This window comes from Cuculus canorus, chromosome 11, assembly GCF_017976375.1.
Source record: "Cuculus canorus isolate bCucCan1 chromosome 11, bCucCan1.pri, whole genome shotgun sequence".
In the NCBI taxonomy this organism is placed as follows: Eukaryota; Metazoa; Chordata; class Aves; order Cuculiformes; family Cuculidae; genus Cuculus; species Cuculus canorus.
Genome location: NC_071411.1, coordinates 8,365,865 through 8,385,157, shown reverse-complemented (window position 1 = coordinate 8,385,157; position 19,293 = coordinate 8,365,865). Strand labels below are relative to the sequence as shown.

Sequence of the window (19,293 nt, the reverse complement as noted above, 5' to 3'; positions counted from 1 at the left end):
TGAATGTATGCATTTTGCTAAAGGTTTTTCTTCAATAAAGTAATGCATTTCCCATGTAACTTACTTTGTAAACGGATTGTGTTCATTCCTGCCATGAAACACTGTACTCTGTTGCTCATGCTGCAAGAGTACTTCAAACCCACAGCCTAGCAATACGCCAGGTGTGGAGAGGATCTCGGGGCAGATTCTGCAGGTTCATCCTCACCCAACTCCTCTGCAGCATGCAGCGAAGCCACACACAGGCATCAAGTGTTTTTATGTGAGGAATAGACTACACAGCATCCTGGGATAGAGCCACAGAAATAATCCTGAAAGCCAAGGAGATCAGTAGGAAGATGCTCAAATACATATAGATCTTGATCAAACAGCCCAGGTGACTTGTAAACCCTTTAATTTAAAATCAGAGTGACGTTAGAGCTCTGAGACAGAGAACACGTCACTCTCTGCTTCTTATTTTGCTCCAGAAACAGGTTTCACCCTGCGGTCCGTGGCTTCCTCACTTGCACTTGCTGTGTAGCATGTGGCTCTTTCCTCCCTCCTCACTGCTGTAGCTGGACTGTATGGGCCAACTGCTGCCATCTGAGTGGTGAGGAATGTCATCCAGCTCTAGCCTGGCTCCAGGGACAGTCCAGATAGATGCTTTGATCTGTGTGACTGGGCAAGAGGCATGAGCAGATAAAGAGAAGTTGATTATTAATAATGAGAACATAAAAAGGAATAAAACCAGCTTCTGTTCCCCCTTGTGGTTCAATTTACCCCCTACCTCCCACTCAAGCGAGCTCAGCAGAGGGGGCGTTACTTAAAGAGAGGATAAGAATTCACCTTGCGGGAACTGGGAAATAAAACATTTTGGAAGCTGCAGTGGAGGTGAGCGAGCAAAGCTCTGCTGGCTTTCTCTCTTTTCTAAAAGTCCCTTTATCATTCAGCAGCTGACTCGAGCACTGCCATGAGCTATAATAGGCAATTAGCTCCTAGCAGATTTATGTGACACTGCGTTTTATAAGCAAACAATCATATGTGTTTAATCATTAAATGGATCTGCTGTATCTAACGTTCACGGAGCTGGTCTCTTCTTTTGTTTCCCTGTGCACACACTCAGCTCTCTTGCACCCGTTTTGCACGAGTATATACCCGCAGACCTTCACGTTTGTGCAAAACTGGTAGGAATGTTTTACTTGGCAGCCACCTTTAGTTCTGGCAGGCAGTTGCAAGAGGTAAGTACATGGCAATAGCTGCTTTCAGAGACATCTAGACTCCATCAAAAGGTTAGTATGGTGGGAATGGGAGATGCTTGGTATGTGAGGATGTTCCCTTCCCTTATAAAACCTCAGTGTGATGAGGGGCTGGGCAGGCACCTACACAGCACCTCACTGAATGCGTGCTTCGAGTGATTGCAGTGTTCCCTGGACTTCTTGAGGTTTGGAAAGTAATCAGTACTCACAGTTAATTTTAGAAATACCTACACACGCTGCTCTTCCACGTGTCCATTACACACTTGACAGAACCTGCTGGTTTTAATTTTTATTAGCAAAAGTGCCTTGTTGAATCAAAATTAAGTGGGTATTTGGGAAGCATAATGTGAAGCGTTACACTTAATGGTCTGTGTTCCCAAGTGGAGAGAAGCTATGACACAAGTCTCCTCTCTTCCCAAGACTCTTCAGGCTTTAGCTACACCTGAATTTTCTCTGAGTTCATTGCCCCTTCCTATGCTCTGTTAGCTGCAAAACTCCTAGCTGCGTCTTTTCAGGTGTGCACTGCATCTTTTCAAAGACATGCTCTTATTTGGATATAAACATATTGGGCCTTGAATTGCAGTGTGTAGGGAGAAGGTGAGGGGTTCGGGTTGGGGCTGTGCTGCTGGGGACTGCTCAACCCAACCCCAGAAGACTTCCTGTGTCTCTACTCCATCTCATCCGTGCTCAGCCTGAGACCCTCCGTTGTTCAAAGGGGGAGAAAATGTCTGCCTAGGGCAATGCAAAAATGCCTTGGTCCCAGCTGGTGGTTCCTGCACCCCAGTCTTGGGTAATTCATTGTCTTGTGCAATTTTGGGTTTTAAACATAGAAAAAAACCCAAGGGAAAATGAACCCACAGAACTGTGAGGCTCTCATTTCATTATGCACAAAGCAGGATTTCTGCATGAAAGTGCTGAAGCTGCCTCAGTTTGCTCAGAGGTGCTCATAAGAGTGAGCATCTCTTGTGAGTCTTTCCGAGGGTGGCAGAGTCCAGCTTCCAGCAATTTGTTCTGATTTTCACCAGGAATTTCCTTGCCTTTTGGGAATTTTTGTGCTGGCCACAGTTGATACTGGGTTCTCCACCTGCTTTACATCACCTGTACAATGTCAAGCAACTAGAAACCAGCAGAACTGTTTGCATGAAGGCAGCTATTTAAAACAGCTGGAGTGCATGAATATCGCTGCTGAAGTGGAGTCTTCCCCATCTTTCATATAAACAGATGTTTGCTTTCATCGTGGTGGTGCTGTGCTGATCTTTGGACACCAGCCTGTTTGGAGGATAGGATGTCGGCAGAGCCTGCAGTGTAGGCAAGGCTTGATTTGAAGCAAGAAGTGGGGCAAAACCAAGAGCAGGATTTGTTAGAAGTCAGGTTTAATGGGCAATTCAGGCAAATTTTTAACAGCTGGTTTGATGGGGTCAGACTCTACCAGTTCCAACATCAAATGACGTTGTGCTTTGAAAGTTTCTTATTTCATCTTGTTGTCCTATTGCTAAATCTTACATTTACCAGCTCTTTGATTTCTCTCGTTCTCCTTCTCTCCTTTCAGTTTAAGCAGGGCTCTTGCTTAAAGTTCCTTTATTCTTTTAACTATAAGCTCGTTCCATCTCTCGCCTAGCTCCTGTGAATCCTTCTGACACAGTTGAGGATAAAAGCAGCCCAGCCGTGTACACGGGCCATTGCATAATTGGATGGTTTGTGTCTCAGTCTAACATCTACATATGTTTAGATCAGTCATGAAGTGGGAACATCTGTATATATTCATATATAATGGCTTTTACCACGTGAATAAATAATCCAACTCCCACAGTTTGGTATTTACTTTTTTTTTTTTGAATCATTGCTACTTAACTGAACACTGAGGGAAGAATCACATTTATGGGAATTAAGTCTTAGTAAGGTTTAGCAGAGCTTCGTGGATAAGCTGGAAACACGTCTAAATGGGGTGCTGGAAATCTTACTTTTAAAATAGTTGATGTGGTATGGAACTTCTTCCTTATTTCTTGACTCCCACTGTTTTTTAAGGACTTTGCATCAGAATGCAGTGCAAATCTAGGATAAAGCACCTGATTTGCAACCTACTGTATTGAGCATCTTCTGTTATGATGCTATTTTCCAGCAGTATCTATCAGCTGTCTTTGCAGTCCTCCTAAGAGGAGTTCCCAGACTTTTGGGGGCTGCACTGTTGCAATGTTGCTTGCAAACCAGGCTATGAGACCCTTGGTGCTCTGGCCCACGGGATGATGGAAAAAGCTGTTGGTGATATAGCCTCTCCCTTGCTTTAGCTGGAGACCTGATACATCTGCTGGTTGCTAGGTCCGGCTGGTTTATTCTCTCCCTGCATTCAGCCGAGCCTCTGAGCCTTGTGCTAGCCCTGCCCTTGCTTCAGCTGGGGCCGAGCACGCGCCCAGCTGTAGGCTACAGTTAGCCAGGGTTGTCCTGGTTCACCAGACTGCTCCGATTTTTCATAGCTCCTTTTCAAGCTGTAGCCTAGTTGAGATGTTAAGATGCTGCAGTAGCAAGCGAGGTGTGGACAGCTTTGATATCTCCTCCTTATAGTTTGACTTTTTTATGCTAGTGCTGGTATAAAACCTAAACCTTTAGGTTTTATATAAATCTGTTTCCTTTCTTCACCTCTTGATCCCTGGCTCATTATTTATTAAATGTTACTGCATTGAGGTGAATCTGTTCTGTTGCCTGATTTGTCTGGGGGTTTTAGTTCTTTTTTTGATTGGTTGTGGATTTTTTTTTTTGCATTAACTTTCTTATTGCTGTTGGCATTGAGATTGATTCACACTATGCATAACTTCTGTCAATCTCAGCCACCTGTTGGAGTAGCATGGCAAATGTCCCAAATTTGATTCCTCATTTCATTTTTTTGGGGCCTTTTTGCCAAGCAAGAGCAGGCTTGTAATTGTGGATAGAGAGAGACTGCTAACCTGGGCAGGTGGTGGAGTGATCTTCCTTACAGTAACCCTGCTTGGCTCCTTTTGATCACTCCCTGCTAAATCTTGCTGGTGCAGGATTTGCCCACGTCAAACTAATGTTGTGCCTGGAGACTGGCAGGGAAGCAGGGTGTGTTTCACTATAATAAGATATTTTCTTGATCTCCTCATCTAAGGAGTTATGTTTTTAGCAGGTTTCCTTAAGGCTGGTTTAGCACTCTTAGTTGCTTGCCACACTGTATGCTCTAAGTTTAGCACAAGTGCTAAATTTTTATGTATATTCTTGGGAACATGTAATTTAATTGTGTAACATGGACTCTCTTAGAAGTGCTAGAGGAGTAAACAAACCAAAAAAAACCCTGTACTGAGTTCCTCTTCAAAAATGTTTACCAGGCTACGTGTTGACATGGTGTCTTGTCACCACCTTGTTTTCCATCTCTGCTGAATCCAGTGGGTTTTCCTCTGCCCTATCTACTGCCTCCTATGAGAGATTTGCTCGTGGCTGTTTCTCTGCTGAACTGGGTTATCCGTCTGTAGCAAAGCTCAGAAGAAAAAACTGTTGGCTCAACCCACTAATTCACAAACTGAAGGATACCCGATGATAGTTTTTTTACTCCCACTTTTATTTCAAAGCTCATCTCTATCTCTTTACTTCCCATCTGTGTATCCGCTAGAGAGTGTGTATTCCAGTTTTGCTTTGAAATTGAGCATCTTTCAACAGAAAAAGACAGTGCGGAGAACCTGGGCACTTCCTGCTTTTTTGGCTCTTTTGGAGAAATACTGATGTATGTTCCTTCTTCATGGGAGTATGCGTTCTTAAGCCCTAAGCTGGCCAGAACCACAGAAAAGACCTATTAAGGGCAAAAATAACCTTTTCACTGAACTGTGATTTTTCTTTTCAGCCAGCTTCTGCCCAAATGGCATGTTCACCAATTTTATATATTTTTTAGACTAGATTCTTTTCAGCCCAAATGATCCATTCACAATCCAGTCTCACCCCCTGCATAATAAACGTCAAAAAAGTTCAGCTCAATTACTACGAATCATTACCCAAATCCCCCATCCAAGGGGTGTTGAATGATTTTTAGAAAGATGCCCATCCATCATGACAGGACATCCAGTAAGAATAGCCAGGAAAGGTAGGATGCATGAACATTCCTGCGTGTGGGATGAATCTCTACAGCTTTCCTTCCCACATTCTGACTCTCTATCTCCCCATTGAATAGTGTGTGTTCTGCTGCCATGTTCATGCATGAGATCAGGTTTTTTTCTCAACTTCTTTTCAGTGTGGCACTACCTTGTGCTTCTGAAGCTCCCTCCATACCTGGGAACTCAAGAACCTCTTGATTTGACAGTTATTTTATAGTAGTTTGGAGGGTGGAAGACAGCAGGTACCATTTTTAAAGCAATGATCATAGATACTAAAAGGAGTTCGTAAAAGGCAAAATAGGTCAAAGAATTTTCTATCACTATCACTGTGACAAAATGATTTCCCTTTGAAAAGGTGGAAGTTCTGACTTCTACCTGTTTTGTTATCCACGTTCTTGGCACTGCGAATGGCACCTGAATCTTGTGACCCTGTGTCCTCCCGAGACCTCTGTGACCTTTGGCTTTCACTATTGCTGTGTCAAAAATAAAAGCTTTTGCCTTCTTGGCCGTACCTTTTGACAAACCTTCCTGGTTGGGAGGAAGCATAGTGCCAAACCCTGAGCAGTGAAAGCGGTCATAGTAGTTTTTTACTAAAACAAAGTTTGGTTTTGCTTTTTGACTAACTGCAGGGTTTTTTAAACAAGCAGGTAATAGTGGTTGCTAGCTTTAGGTGGCACCAGTGATTTGAGTGCTAAAGTCTAATAAACTGACAGTATTTAATTTCATTTTGCCTGAAAAGCCACAGTAGTGCTATTTGATTTCACTCCACAGTCACTTAATATAGTATTTGTTGCTTGAAATAAGGGAAGTCCCCAGGGTTTGGATTCAGCAGGCTGCATTTCCGATCCATCTCCATATTCAAGAGCAAGTTAGGGAGCTTGTGTGGAGTTACTAAGGGTAATTGTATTCCCTTGCCAGCTAGAATTTACTGCTGCCTGCTGCATAGATTAATGAATTCAGTTATATCTGGAGAGGCAGTCTTCCCTGGGAATGGTGTTGGACTTTATCGGTCGTTTCTCACCATATTAGAATTGCTGACTTGGATAACTTTCATGAGAGATCAGTCTGAAAATGTGTCTTATTTCTCTTTAATTTTTACTCTTGAAAGGTAGTTTCTTCATATAACACAATCAGTGTATCAGCAACGTTTCATCTTCCTAGGTTATTGTTGGACTCTTCCCCAGTAGAGTCTACACTGCTCAGTAAGAGAAATTGCTAGATTGACTGGAAAATGTAACTTTAATAACATCATTTCAGGCACTGGAACTACTGAGAAATAATAATCTCATTGAGTTGGTTTCTGCACTATTCTTGTCCCTCATGCGCAAAATTACTGCATATAATGTGTGTGTCTGCATGTGCAAATGTGACTTGCCAAGAGGGTGACAGACCGTGTAGTTTTGTTTGCTGCTGGGTTGTTCAGAAATACAGACTTAGTGAAGCTGTCTGAAAATGTCTGGGAGGGTGGAGAGGGATGGTGAGAAGGGAAGTCTCTTCCCCTTTCTCTCTTAATTTTTTCTTTAACACTTCAAATTCAAATCTTGATGGGGAGTGCTTAGTAAAAGCGAACTGGAGAGGGCTCACTGAGTGAAAAGGGACCATTTTGGTGTGGTCGTATTTAGAGGATGCTTTGGAAAAGATGGATAAAAGTGAAGGTATTTGGGTTTTGTTCTGAAAAACTCTTTGTCTTAAAACCCAGCCTATACTATCCTTCAAGAAATTCTTAATTAGCCTGACTTTATACCCAAAAGCATATTCTGGCTAGAACAGGGAAAGAGTTGTCCCTGATATTTTTAAATTAAAGAAAGAAATAAAATCACAGGTTAGTTCAGAAGAACAAAAGGAGCTGCTCTGTGAGCAAAATAACCCTTATTTTCAACAGTTTTGCATCCAATATCCGTTATTTTCCTCCCTGTCATGCAAAGGAAATAAGTAGTGAAGCTGATCTAGAGCTGGTTGCACAGCAGCTCTTTGCTTTGCTGAAGAATTTTCAGAATTTCAGTCTTTCCTACCCAAACCACAATTTTAATGAAAGTTACAGGACTATAGTCCTCTTTCAGGCTGCTTTCTCTCCTCCTCAGTTTGATGGATATTGGCCGTTGTGTTTCAGAGATGCAAGAAGGCAGTAGATGGAGGGATGGATGTGCAGACAGCACGTGAAGTTAATTTTCACAGAAAACCAAGCAAAAAAAAAAAAGTGGAGCTGGGTTTAATAAAAAAATTCTAGTCACTTTTTCAAGCATTTTTTTTCCTCCATTTCTCAGTACGGTTTGAGTGGAAATTAAGAACTGCTTCCAGGTCCTCTATCGCACACTCCCTCAGATGCACTGATTAGATAGTTACTCTGCACTGGCTTCCAGAGCAATAACGGGTGACAGACAATGCATTGTAGCAATGTCTCTGGTGTATAAGAGATACGACTGTAATGGCAGGTTGACTGCAGATTCTTAAATCACATCTTCTTCATTTCTTCCTCTTTTATGCTTTTATTTAAAAAAAAAAAAAATAGAGTGTCAAATATTTGAAGGAAGCATGAGGAGCAGCAGATCTTGGCATTGCAAGCCAGGTCCAGCATTCATTCTTATCAGATGGGACTTGGATCAGTCCTTGGGAGGTGTTTAATATCCTGTGAAAGTTGATGCGAGTTAAATCTTTCCAAAGCCTGGCTTCTCTGCAGATCCCCCTTAAATAGGCTTTGCGCACACACATGCACACAAATTGGATTTTCTACTTGTTTACAAAATGCTGAAGCTGTCTTCACTTCTCCATAAGAAGTAGGAGTCTTCTTCCATCAGGGTTATGTATTTGCTGAGGGCTTGCAGAGGGAAAGAAATATGCTCTGATATCCTGTGGAAGCCAACCTGCTTGATAACAGAGGCGTGTTCTGGCTCATATCTTGGTCTCATAAAGGCTACTGCAATGCAAATAACTATCTGCATTATTTTGGTTGAAAATGGTTGCTTGAAACAAATTGTTCCTTTAAAAGTAATTTTGGTTTCTTATTAAAAAGGAAAAAGAAAGAAGAACTAGGCATGGCGTTTTCTGTTTAACAATAGGCTATTGTATCTTTTATAGATCTGTTTCCTGTGAATAAAGCAGCAGGTGGTTATGAAATTATACATTCCTTAGAAGGGTTAGTAGATAAATGAATATAGGCTTCAGAAGAAAAGAAGGAGGGGAGAAGTGGAGGGTGTTGGGAGATGAATTTCATGCTGCATGTCTCAGGTTGAGGAAATTAGGAAGTACAACTTCCTCTTGGAATAATATCAGTTTGGACAAGTTCTCCCTGGCTCAGTTTCCAGGAGCAACGACTGCACAAATGGATGGAGGAGATGCCACAAAAACCTCTGACAGCACAAAAAGCTGTGGACAGAGAGCACGTTCCCAGGCAGGGGAAGGGATTGCATTGTTGCAGTGGGGCGAGCACAGGTACTGGCAGCAGGTTGATATTCACTCTTGGGATCTTAAGGGTCTTTTTTTCCTGCCAGAATTAGCTGGGGTAATGGGAGGAAATTCAGTCATTGTCTTTGGGGCAAGGACTTTGCTCCAGCAAGAGTGGTTATTGCATGGCATGACTGTCATCTCTGGCGATAATCTCAGAAAATTTGTCATAAGAAAAGTTGAAAACATTTCCTCAAGTCCTCATTTGTCTTCTGTGTAACTCAGGAGTATGTGCTATGAGGGGATTTGTTGCCAGTGAAGGGAAAAATAGGAGGATCTTTTTTCACAGCCTCACAATTTTTTTGGTACGTATATTTATGAAATTAGGGAGGAGCTGCTCCTAAAATAATATGTCTGTTCCAGTCTGAGCTTGCTACTTTAGGGGGAAATTTAAAAAAGAAAATCTTTCTCGTGCAAAGGAGGGGAGAAGTATTTCAAAGCCTTGATTGGATCTGAGTGGCTGCTGTGGGACAGTTGTGTTGAGGGTACCCTGTACTGAAGGAGGTGGAGATAAAATCTGTGATAGGCACTGGGTTTTTCAGTAGCATACTTCCAAATGCCCCACCCCATCTCCTGGAGGATAAAAAGCCAGAAAACACTGGATCTTTTAAAGGTTGGGTTTTTGGGTTTTTTTTTTTTGCAGTAACCGAAACAGTCAGTGTTAAGACAGTGAACTTGTGCTGCAGAATCCCATAACAAAAGCGACATTTTTCTTCTTGTTTTGAAGTACTTAGGAGCATGGGCTGTGTCACCTAAGGATTTAGTGTGTTTGTTGCTGTATGCTTGTGCTACTTTTATGTAGGGCAGGATTATGAACTTGAGCTCAACTTTTGCAGAATTCTAGGAAGAGCAGTCTGGAGATTACTGGCAGATGTTTTTATCTGTTTGTATTCTATTTATTTATTTTCTCTAAGTTTTCTGTTACAGGGCTGGAGCAATCTGTTTCTAGAGGTGGGAAAAGAACTGAACATCTGTATTGGGCTTAATGAACTTGTGTACAAATTTTCCAAGGGCCTAAGGAGCTTTGGATTTAGTTGAGCAGAAGAAAATTCAAGCCACCTGCGGAGGAAGGCTTAAGGAAGGTGGAATCTTTCATGGAAACAAAGACTCTTGCCTGAGGTGCAGATGTGGGAGTAGCTCTTGGGCTGTGATGGACTCCGTAGTTAAGTACTTTCAGGAAATCATGCAATCTGTTTGTAATTGTATTAAAAATGGGCACTTTTTTTGTTTTCTTATCCTAGCCTCCATGGATCTACTTGTCTCTTGTTTTAAGGCTAAGCACTTTGAAAATGGGAAGCCACTGCTGTGCTGCCTTTGGGCAGAGCTGACACAACCGTCTCTGACCTCCTGTGGCTGTGCTAAAACCCAAACTGCACTTGGGGGACATATACTGGAGGTTCGGTTGTGTAGAGCCTTGCAATGTAACCCAAACCTGTTCCAGAGGCATTTTATGCCCCAGCGTGTGATGCCGTGTGGAGTGCCAGCTTAGGGTGAGGTGGGAAGGGTTACATTACTGTTCTCCTCTAATGATGGTACAGCCCCTGGTCAGGCTATAGTGGAGGCTGCTTAACTTGGGAGCCTGACACCAACTTGGGATTCAAAATGAGCGTGCATGGGTGTATCTTTTTCCCTCTCCTCTTTCTATTAATATGATTACATTTTTAGGGTGATTAGGTGCCTGAAGATACAGGTAGGTGATCATAGTCTGATTTTTAAGTACGACTTTGCATCTTCAGGCGCTCAGATATCTTTAAAATCCCAGGCTTTGGAGCCTAGCTCTCAGGTGGCCGCAGTTTGAATCGCTGCTAGTTGCCTGACCCACTCTCACCTACCCCGACTGCTCTTTACCTGACTACAGATAAGTGCCTCCCTTGACTTAAAGCAATAACTCTTCTCAAAATGGATCAAATCACATTTAGTTTTAGTGATTTGGGTTCCTACTTCCAACCTTGTGCTTTTCTTCTGGCAAAAAATACTGGCTTGCCTTAGCGTGAACAGCTTTTGATTATTAATGCTGTTTTAGTATTCATTTCTCTAAACAAGGAATGCAATTACCCTATGGCAAAATAACTGTCTCCAACTGTCTTTTTTTCCATTAAAGAAATGGGAGGTTTTACCTCTTGGTCTTCCCACAAGATTAATGCACTTTCTCTGCAGGAACTGTCTTAAAGCGATCCAGGAATCTGAACAACTTGCAGACAGCAAGCCTAATTGTAACAGAATCTTATTTAGCCAATGCTGACTTTCATTAAGAGGTGATCTCTGTTAATAATATAGACTAATAACTCTTCTAAATGAAACAAACCTTCCTCCCCCTCCCCCCCCCCCCCCGCCACAGGCAGGAATAATGAACTCTTAAATCAGTGCTCTTTCTGAGGAAGCTTTACCCCCCCCTGCATTTTAACAGTGGTTGGCTTGAGACCTAACTGATGTCAGGAGATCCTGATGCCTGTGCTCACCTCCCGCTGGGAATTTAACTAAAAAAAGTAAAGGTGTTATTGTGATTAGTTTTGCTGCTGGCTGCTGCAGAGAGAGAATACAGTCCAGGATGTCCCCAGGGGCTGATGGGGTGTCTTGGAAAGGCAGCAATTCAGCCTTGGTGAGGGATCAACAAATGGTTCAAGCAGTCAGGAAGCCCAGGGATCCCTAATTTAGATAAGTTGTGGATTTCCTAGGAGTTTGGATGGATTTGAGTGTATGCACCTGACCCCTGCAAATCAGCCAGCTGGCTGCTGGAAGATTAATGGCCAAACAAGCATCTTGTTTAGAGGAGAGAATCCCGTTTGCACCCTCAATCAAGAAAGCAAGAGTGGGGAGGTAAATTCAACCTTACTATTACACCTCAGAGCGTCTACATCTCGGAAATCAGGAGACCAAGTTCTGCCGTACCTGGAGCAACTTGTCTTTTCTGTCAGTGCCCTAATTCTTAATCCAGAAAATCAACAAAACTCAACTCAAAGACACTGAGTAAGTTGGTGACTATCAGGACAAACCGTACAGGGAGAATGTTGCACAGATCCTGGTTAGCTGTCTTAATTCCCTTTCTGTTTCGATTGAAAATATTGGCAACTGTTATTCTCCTCTTCTTTCTTGTCTTCTCCCCTGAAGTGGGAGGTAGAAGTAGATGATCCCTAAAGCAAAGGCATGAAGAAGTGGTTGTGCTGGTGGCAGAGCAGGTGACAGGGCATTTCTATGGCCCTGTAGCCATTGCTGCAGTTGAGGTGCCAAGTGGCATGTGTGAAGGAAGCAGCAGAGCTAGGGCTGTACGACCCCATGCCAATTGATCACTGAGAAGCTAATCCCTGTCTGATGTTTGCTGTCCTCATTGCCACTGGCGCTCCTCTGCCACCTCCCAGTATGACGAGGGGAGGGTGGCTTCACCTCACAGCTGGGGAGCCCGATTTCCCAGGCAGTACATTCAGATGCTGAGACAGGGAATGGAAAGAAAAAAACAAAATGCAAGTAAAGCAAGAGCAGGCAATGAAACAATTCAAATATCCCATCACCTTTTTTTATTTTTCCCGTCTTCCCTCCATCCCCTGCTGTATCTTCAGTGCAATTCTAGAAACAAATGGTTTCCTACCTTCCTACCAAGAGTGAGCTGCCTGCTCTGCTTGGAGACAGACTTGGTCCAATCTGGGCCATCTCTTTTGCAGTTGCGGTGTTTCCGAGCCAGGCTTTTGCTGCACGGCTGAGTGGTTTTGCAGGGCAGTAGCTGTTCCTCGCTGCACTGCCCTGAATCCTGACTGGGGTTTCCCCTGTCAGGGAAGCAGGTGAAGAATCAATCTGCCAATTTTCTTTTGTATGGGTTCAAGTTCCTGGAAAATACCTGTGTTTTGCAGACGTTTCCCCCTGCCTCATTCTTCCTGGGAAAACTTTCTATGCTGCCTCCAATGGTGTCTTTCATTCTGAGTCATTCTGCCTGGAAAGCTGGGTGCTCCTTGCACAATCCTGATTAAACAGCCATTAATGGTCTGGCAGCAGGGTTAGGTATTGGAGTTTGCCCTTACCTCCCCTTCTTTCCATACCTAGTACTTCAGCTAAAGCAAGGAGATGTTTTTCCTGTTTCTTATTCTGTCAAGTTTGTTTTTCTGGGAATGAGAGGGGATTATCTCTTCTTTATTGTCGCCGCATGAGATGTGTTGTACTATAAACCACTTGCTGCAGGGGAGGAGGGCTCAGGGCCGTGTGTGAAGGGACAGGGACTCCGGAGCTCTTATTTCCCTGGTGTTAGTAAGACATGGAAATTGCAAAAGCTATTGTCAAAGAACGTAGAGGAACTTCTCTATATTGTCACAGATTCCCAGGGGATCAATATATGGAAAGTGTTGTGGACTCAGTTTTATTGAAGTTTTATGTGCTTGGTGAGTTTTTGTAAAAGATCTAGAGCCAGCGTTGACACAGCTGCTTGAAAATCACCAAGTACACCATTTTTTTGGAATTTTTTTGGCCCACTTGGTGTGAGAGAAGAAGCTTGAAAAATATACCTCTAATGGCTCCAGCACTGATTGCTTGCAAAAAGAACCCGCACAGGCTTAAAAAAACCCCAAGTTATTTTCCCAATTTTAGGGAGTAGAGAGATTCATGAATTTTCAGTGCTTGGGTTGGTGCTATGATTTGGGCTGACTGAGCAATCAGGCTAGTTACCAGCCTTCGTCTGAATCAATGCTGTGCTAGGCAGGAGAAATGACTCAGAGCACAAAGAAAAGGAATTTCTTTGTTTTCTTTCTTTTTTTTTTTTTTTTTAAGAAAAAGTATCCACCTCCCACCCTCTCCCCTAAAAAGGAAGAAAGCTCAGAAAAAAAAGTGGCTCCATTAATACCAGTTTGAGTGGCAGAGCAGGAAATCGGCTGAAAATGAACAAAGAGCTGCGCGGCAGGGATGCTAATGCAAGCAAATGCCAATTCACACTTCAGCAGGCGGCGTGTGGCAGCTTCCTTTTCTGTTCAAACATTTTAGCCGGATAATGAGGAAAAAAAACCAAATATTTTTTGCATAATCAACTGAGTTTAGAAGGGAGAAGCAATAGAGGAAGGGCAGCCGTGGTGCTAATTATTTGCTGGCTGATACGGCTGTCAAAGCAGCGTGGACTATGGAGAGGGGCACGATGCTAATTGTCGGCAGTAGCTGTAGCTTGGGTTGCTGCTCTTGGCCACTTGGCTGGTGGTGGAAGCTGTCGTTAATGCATGGGCAACCTGATTTCTTGCTGAAAAGGAAGCCAAGACACATTTGCCAACAGCTGTTGGTGTAGGGAGGGTAAGTGTTAGCAAAGTGGGATTTCATATCAGTACTGATTGGGGTTGTGATGGGGAAATGAAGCACAGAAGGGTGCTGGTGACTGTCTGGTCCAAGGTGGCGTGTTTATGTGAAGCAGATGGTTGACTGCTTTACTTTGCCAGCAGATTATGGAGTTGGCTTTGAACCATCTTGCGTGGTTTCCCAGGAATGCAGGGCCCCCATCCGCAGCAGAACATTGCTGCCTTGAGTGTGTTATCTGGGGTCAGAGCCAGCAGCAACACTCTTGTGTGGAAAGTGGGTGCGTGCCGTGGTGGTCCTCACCATCCGGTGTTAACAAAGACACACTGACGCTCCAGTGGCATCCAGCCCAGGATATCCCTGAGCATTTTGCATGAGGCTTTTGCAAACTCATCTCTTGTACTGAAAAGTAACCCCACGCTGGGTATCGTGAGCTGCTGTTTTGATGTTCCTTCTCCGGTGTGCTCCTCTATTTGGGAAGAAATGAAGGAAGATTGTAGCTGCTGGACTAAGTGGTGTGGGCAGGGAGCAGCTGGGTCTTGTTTTTATACTCCCAAATCAGTCCTGCAAGGCATAGGGGGACAGAGAAAGTATAAGGCAGGATATTAGGAAAAACCTCGTGGAGAGAGAAATCAAGATGAATATGGCCAGCAGTGGTAGAGATTGAAAGCTCTGAAGCTCTATCAGTGTGGAGCAGCTACTGAAGAAATGGTGATGGTTTTAGGTTGGTTTTTTTTTTTTAAAAAAAATGGATGCTGAAGCTATACTGTCTCAAATAAATTAAACTTCTTTTCAGAATCATTAAGCCCAGATTAACCTCGACCCTGGCCTCCCCATTGCCCAAAGAACCATTGCTATTAAAAATGCAAATTTCATTTTCTCTGTGTGCAGATGACTTTCTTGAATGGGGCTGAAAAAAAAAGTTGTTCCTTTTGTATACAGTGAGACAAAATCTTCTCTAACTTTTATTTAAGATACTTAAGGGCTGCAGACAGGAATAAGTAGATAATGTTTTCAGTAACCTTTATTTATACTGTCATGTATTTATACTATCATGTGCAACTTCTAAACCCTCACCACTGTAGAATAATGGGGAAGCACCATCCAGGAATGTGGTCACTGAGGATGGGAGTTATTTGATGTTGTTATACATGGTTACTGGAAATGATTGATTGAAAAAGATCCATCTTTTTAGGAAATGCCATACAAACAAACATTTTAGATGGATGGGAATGAAATCCATAGAAGCATGCTCCCTTCTCTGCAAATAATCTCTATGCTATATAGGAATCTTCCAATAGGAGAATACACGGGTATTTAAATACTTCAAATTTATATTTCAGCTTATGTTGGATGATGCATTTACAGTGTATAATACTATTTTCACTTTCCTTTGACTTTTTTTTTTTAGAAAAAAATCACTTAAGAGAAGGTGCTCTCTATTTGTTAGAGAGGCTGGAACAGCAGCAGGAAAATGTGACTTTAAAATAATGGGATCTGTAAGAATAGGCAATTTCATTCAAGTGTAGTGATTTAGTGCCCTGTTAGGGTCCTGATGTATAACTCCATTTCCAAAGACTGTAAGTTTCTTCACAAGCATAATGACAGGCTTAAAACTTGTGAGACTAATGCCACAGCTTTCTCTGTCCTCAGATGTTCCACATAATTACAGGAGTAAGGGAATTTTGTTCTCTCTGAATGGATTAGCTCCAGGAGAAATAAATCGGATAATGTTATTGCCGCCTTGTTTCTTTCCCTCCCTCTCTAAAAAGTGAGAGAACCCACACAGTGGAATGTAAAGCCAGGACTGCTAATGGTTTTTTCTTGCCTACAGTCTGTGATATGGATGTGATCCCAATTCCAGTGTCACCAGGACAAGCTTTTTTAAAAAGTGCTCTGCTTTTGTTGTTTGTTGCTTTTGGTACTAATTTCAGCTTCTGTGTTTGCTCTGCTCACAGACGATGGCCCTTACTCGAAGGGGAGCAAGGATTCTGGTGGGATGGACACAGCCCTGGTCTCCAGGAGGCAAAGCATCCCAGGTAAAGGAGGGGATCAGCTCCTGCTCCAAAACATCAGGGCATGCATAACGCTTTACCTGCCTACACCTAAAATAGGTAAAACCCCCTAAACCACCCATTTTGGTGCATCTATGAGCAAGGCAGAGGGCAGAAAACAGGTGGTGGTAACTGGTCTCAGTGAATGGTATGCTACTGGTGCAATCACAAGCTGGCATAGAGCCGTTGATGATGGTTACAGGGAGCTGAGAAAGGACTGGTTCTGGTGCTGGCCTGACACCCACAAAACAGGGTACAGCAACGAAGGAGGGAAGAAGCACTGCCACATCTGAGCTTGCTGGGTGGGGAGGGAGACTTGGCAGTGTCTGACAAGCTTCATATTTCTCACGTGTGACTAAGTTTGTTTTGCTGTTTAGTCAATCACAGCAGACTTGTGTGTGAGAGAAACCTTCCCATGCAGCAACACCCCCAGAGGCTGAAGAGGGAGTGGAGAAATGGTAGTATGTTTGCCTCTGTTGCTGCCTGGCTTTGCCTGGCAGCGGTGTGCCAGCAGCTTTGGATGGGCTGCCCTGGACAGCTTGTCTCCTTCCTAATAAAGACTGGCTTCTGACCATTAGTGACCTCGTCACAGGTTCAGTTTAGTGTAGGGGATGGGGAGGAAATGGGGCTCTTTTGCTATTATTTCATCAGCCAGCAATTTTTGCAGGGGTTATTCTGCATCCTCTGGGGTTTCTGCAACACCTTTTTACTGTATCCCAGCACTGATGGAAAGAGACTGACTCTCACAAGTGCCAGTTCGCTAGCGCCAGTATCGCCAACACCCCCAGCACCAGACATATCAGTGGGGAGGGCAAAATGCAGGTGTGCTCTTCCCGCCCTGGGGTACTCCAAGTGGCAAAATCCAAGCATATATAGCAACAGATCAAATCCAAGACTATGATCATGTGTCACTTAAAGACTGTGTCTTGAAGGACCAGATCCTGCAGCTCACTTTTACACCTGTGTGGATCTGTGATAGCAGCAGTAGATTTATAGAGGCGTTGATCAAAATCCCTTATTGCTTACCTTGATAGATTGATCTCGGGGACTTGCTTTTTTTCCAGAGCAGTGATTTCTCCTTGAAACCATAACAATGGGTAATTGCACTCTGGGAGTTCTCATTTTAAACGCTTATCAAGGATCAAAATTAAACCCCATTGAAGAGCTAATAATCTCCCCTTGCAGAACCATCTGTGTTGATCAGTCATGTCTATAGTTGAGAGGAAATTTGTAGGATAGTGCTGGATGGCATTCCTTCTGGCACAGCAAGGAGCCCCCACAAAGTTTCTGGCAGCCCCTGGGATCCCAGGTTGGTAAATTAAAAGCTAAGTTACTGTAGTTTACAAGGGATCAAAACTGCGTTTAAAGAGCAGAAACATTATGATGCTGATATTTTACGGTGCCAGTGCCACGTTAAATGGATGCACGGCAGTGCCTAAATGCTTTTCAGACTGGCACTAGATTACAAAGAGGTTCCCCGCTCGCATTAATCAAGCGCACAGATTATTCTTGGAAGCACAGTACAAAAAAGGTAGCGCATGGCAGGACTGAGGTGCCATTTCTGGTGTCATGGTGTTGTTACAGAAGGAGCAAAGTGCTGGTGATGAGATCCCATCTGTAGTGGGATCAAAACTGGTATCAGGTTGGGCTTATAAGTAGATACTGGACAAACAGGAGTGTCATCTTGGACTAGAGGAAGGGAAAATATACACTACCTGCATCAAAAAGAAGTGATACTGGTGCAGCAGGTGAAAATCCCTTGTTGCTTACCTTGGTAAGTGTGCACCCCCTAAACTTGACCCTGCCATACATATTATGTCTGGCAGTGCTCGTGGAACCAGTTATGCTGTGAAGGGTCTTGCTGCTTCAATTTTAGCTGTGGATGAGGTGGGAAATATGGAGGAAGGTAGAGATGGGTGGGGAAACTGCTGTGAATGAATGAAGGTCATGCCTCCCTCTCCTTCCCCTGCTGATGGAAGGATCCCACCCCTCTTCACATTATGTTATTTATCTCTCAACTGTATTGAAGTCTCCTGATATATTTTTTTTTAATCACAGTATTTTAAGATCCACCCTGTTCTGTCCATCCAGGCAGCTACTGCAGGTCCACAGCATCCTCCTACCTGGTAACCGCGACTGCCTGACACGTAGCCCTCCTAACAACCTCCTCACTCTGTGTCAAACATAGTTCCTGAGATAGTCTCCCTGGACCACTGCTGATATACCATCACACTGGTTTTGAGTCCTTCCACTGCCACCAGCACCTTGAAACACAAAGTTTTTATGCCCTCACGAGCCCTCACTCCTCTGCCTTGTTCTGCTTAGTCCTGCCTGAGAGACTTGCATGCTGTGGGTCCACCAGGACACACTTCTGTTTCACAACTTAATTTTAAATAGACTGAAGCGTTCTCTTCATGCTAATTGTACAAATCATCCCAGGTCTGCCCTCCCACCACCTGCAGGAAAAGGGTGTCCCTGGGATTGAGAGAATGTCCCTTCCACTGAGATGTTTGTCTTTGTTCCTGATCTTTCAGAGGAGTTCAGAGGGGTCACCATCGTGGAGCTGATTAAGAAGGAAGGAAGCACTCTTGGGTTAACCATTTCAGGTGGCACAGACAAAGATGGAAAGCCAAGAGTTTCCAATCTAAGGCCAGGAGGACTGGCTGCAAGGTGAGAAATGGAAATGAGGTGCAGAGAGCACAGTAAAACCGGAGAGGAATCGTTGCATGTTCTAGCTACTGAATGAATGTAGTTATAATTAAAAGAGTTGGCACAGGACTCTCTTTTTTTTTTTTCAAGTGCCCCAGAATACAAAGTTGTTGCTTCAGTAAGCAGAATGTCTTCTATTTTGAATTATTTCTCATGCTTTGTGCAATTATGGCCTGAAATCTTGTGTAGGGATATTTGGAATTCTCTGAAATTAGGCAGCCTTGTCAGGAGAGCTGCATGGTACAATACATCTTGATCAAGCTAAGTGGTTTAATATTGTGTCTGTTCTGAATAGTGAGTGTGTAAGTAACATTATTGGCTCAGAAAAGGAATGGGAATAGAAAAGCTTCAAGAATCAGAGACAGGGAAGAAGCAATTGAACAATTTTGCAGAAAACAGGTAAAAGGAAAGATGTTTTCTTTTTCCCTGCTGGATTTTTTTTTTTAGACACCTCTTGGTATGCTTTGCTATGACTGATTGCTCTGCATGAATGGGAATTGAGCAACA

The 19,293-nt window shown here is 43.3% G+C and overlaps 1 protein-coding gene across 2 annotated transcripts in view; it reads left to right on the top strand.

Moving 5' to 3' along the window:
- Positions 1 to 19,293, top strand: part of GRIP2 (glutamate receptor interacting protein 2) — a 262,314-nt gene that overhangs the window by 185,802 nt on the left and 57,219 nt on the right. For both annotated transcript variants that reach the window (XM_054076728.1, XM_054076727.1), the window contains exons 2-3: positions 15,982 to 16,062; positions 18,612 to 18,747. In XM_054076728.1, the coding sequence (XP_053932703.1) occupies positions 15,982 to 16,062; positions 18,612 to 18,747 (217 nt within the window). The remainder of the gene's footprint in view (positions 1 to 15,981; positions 16,063 to 18,611; positions 18,748 to 19,293) is intronic.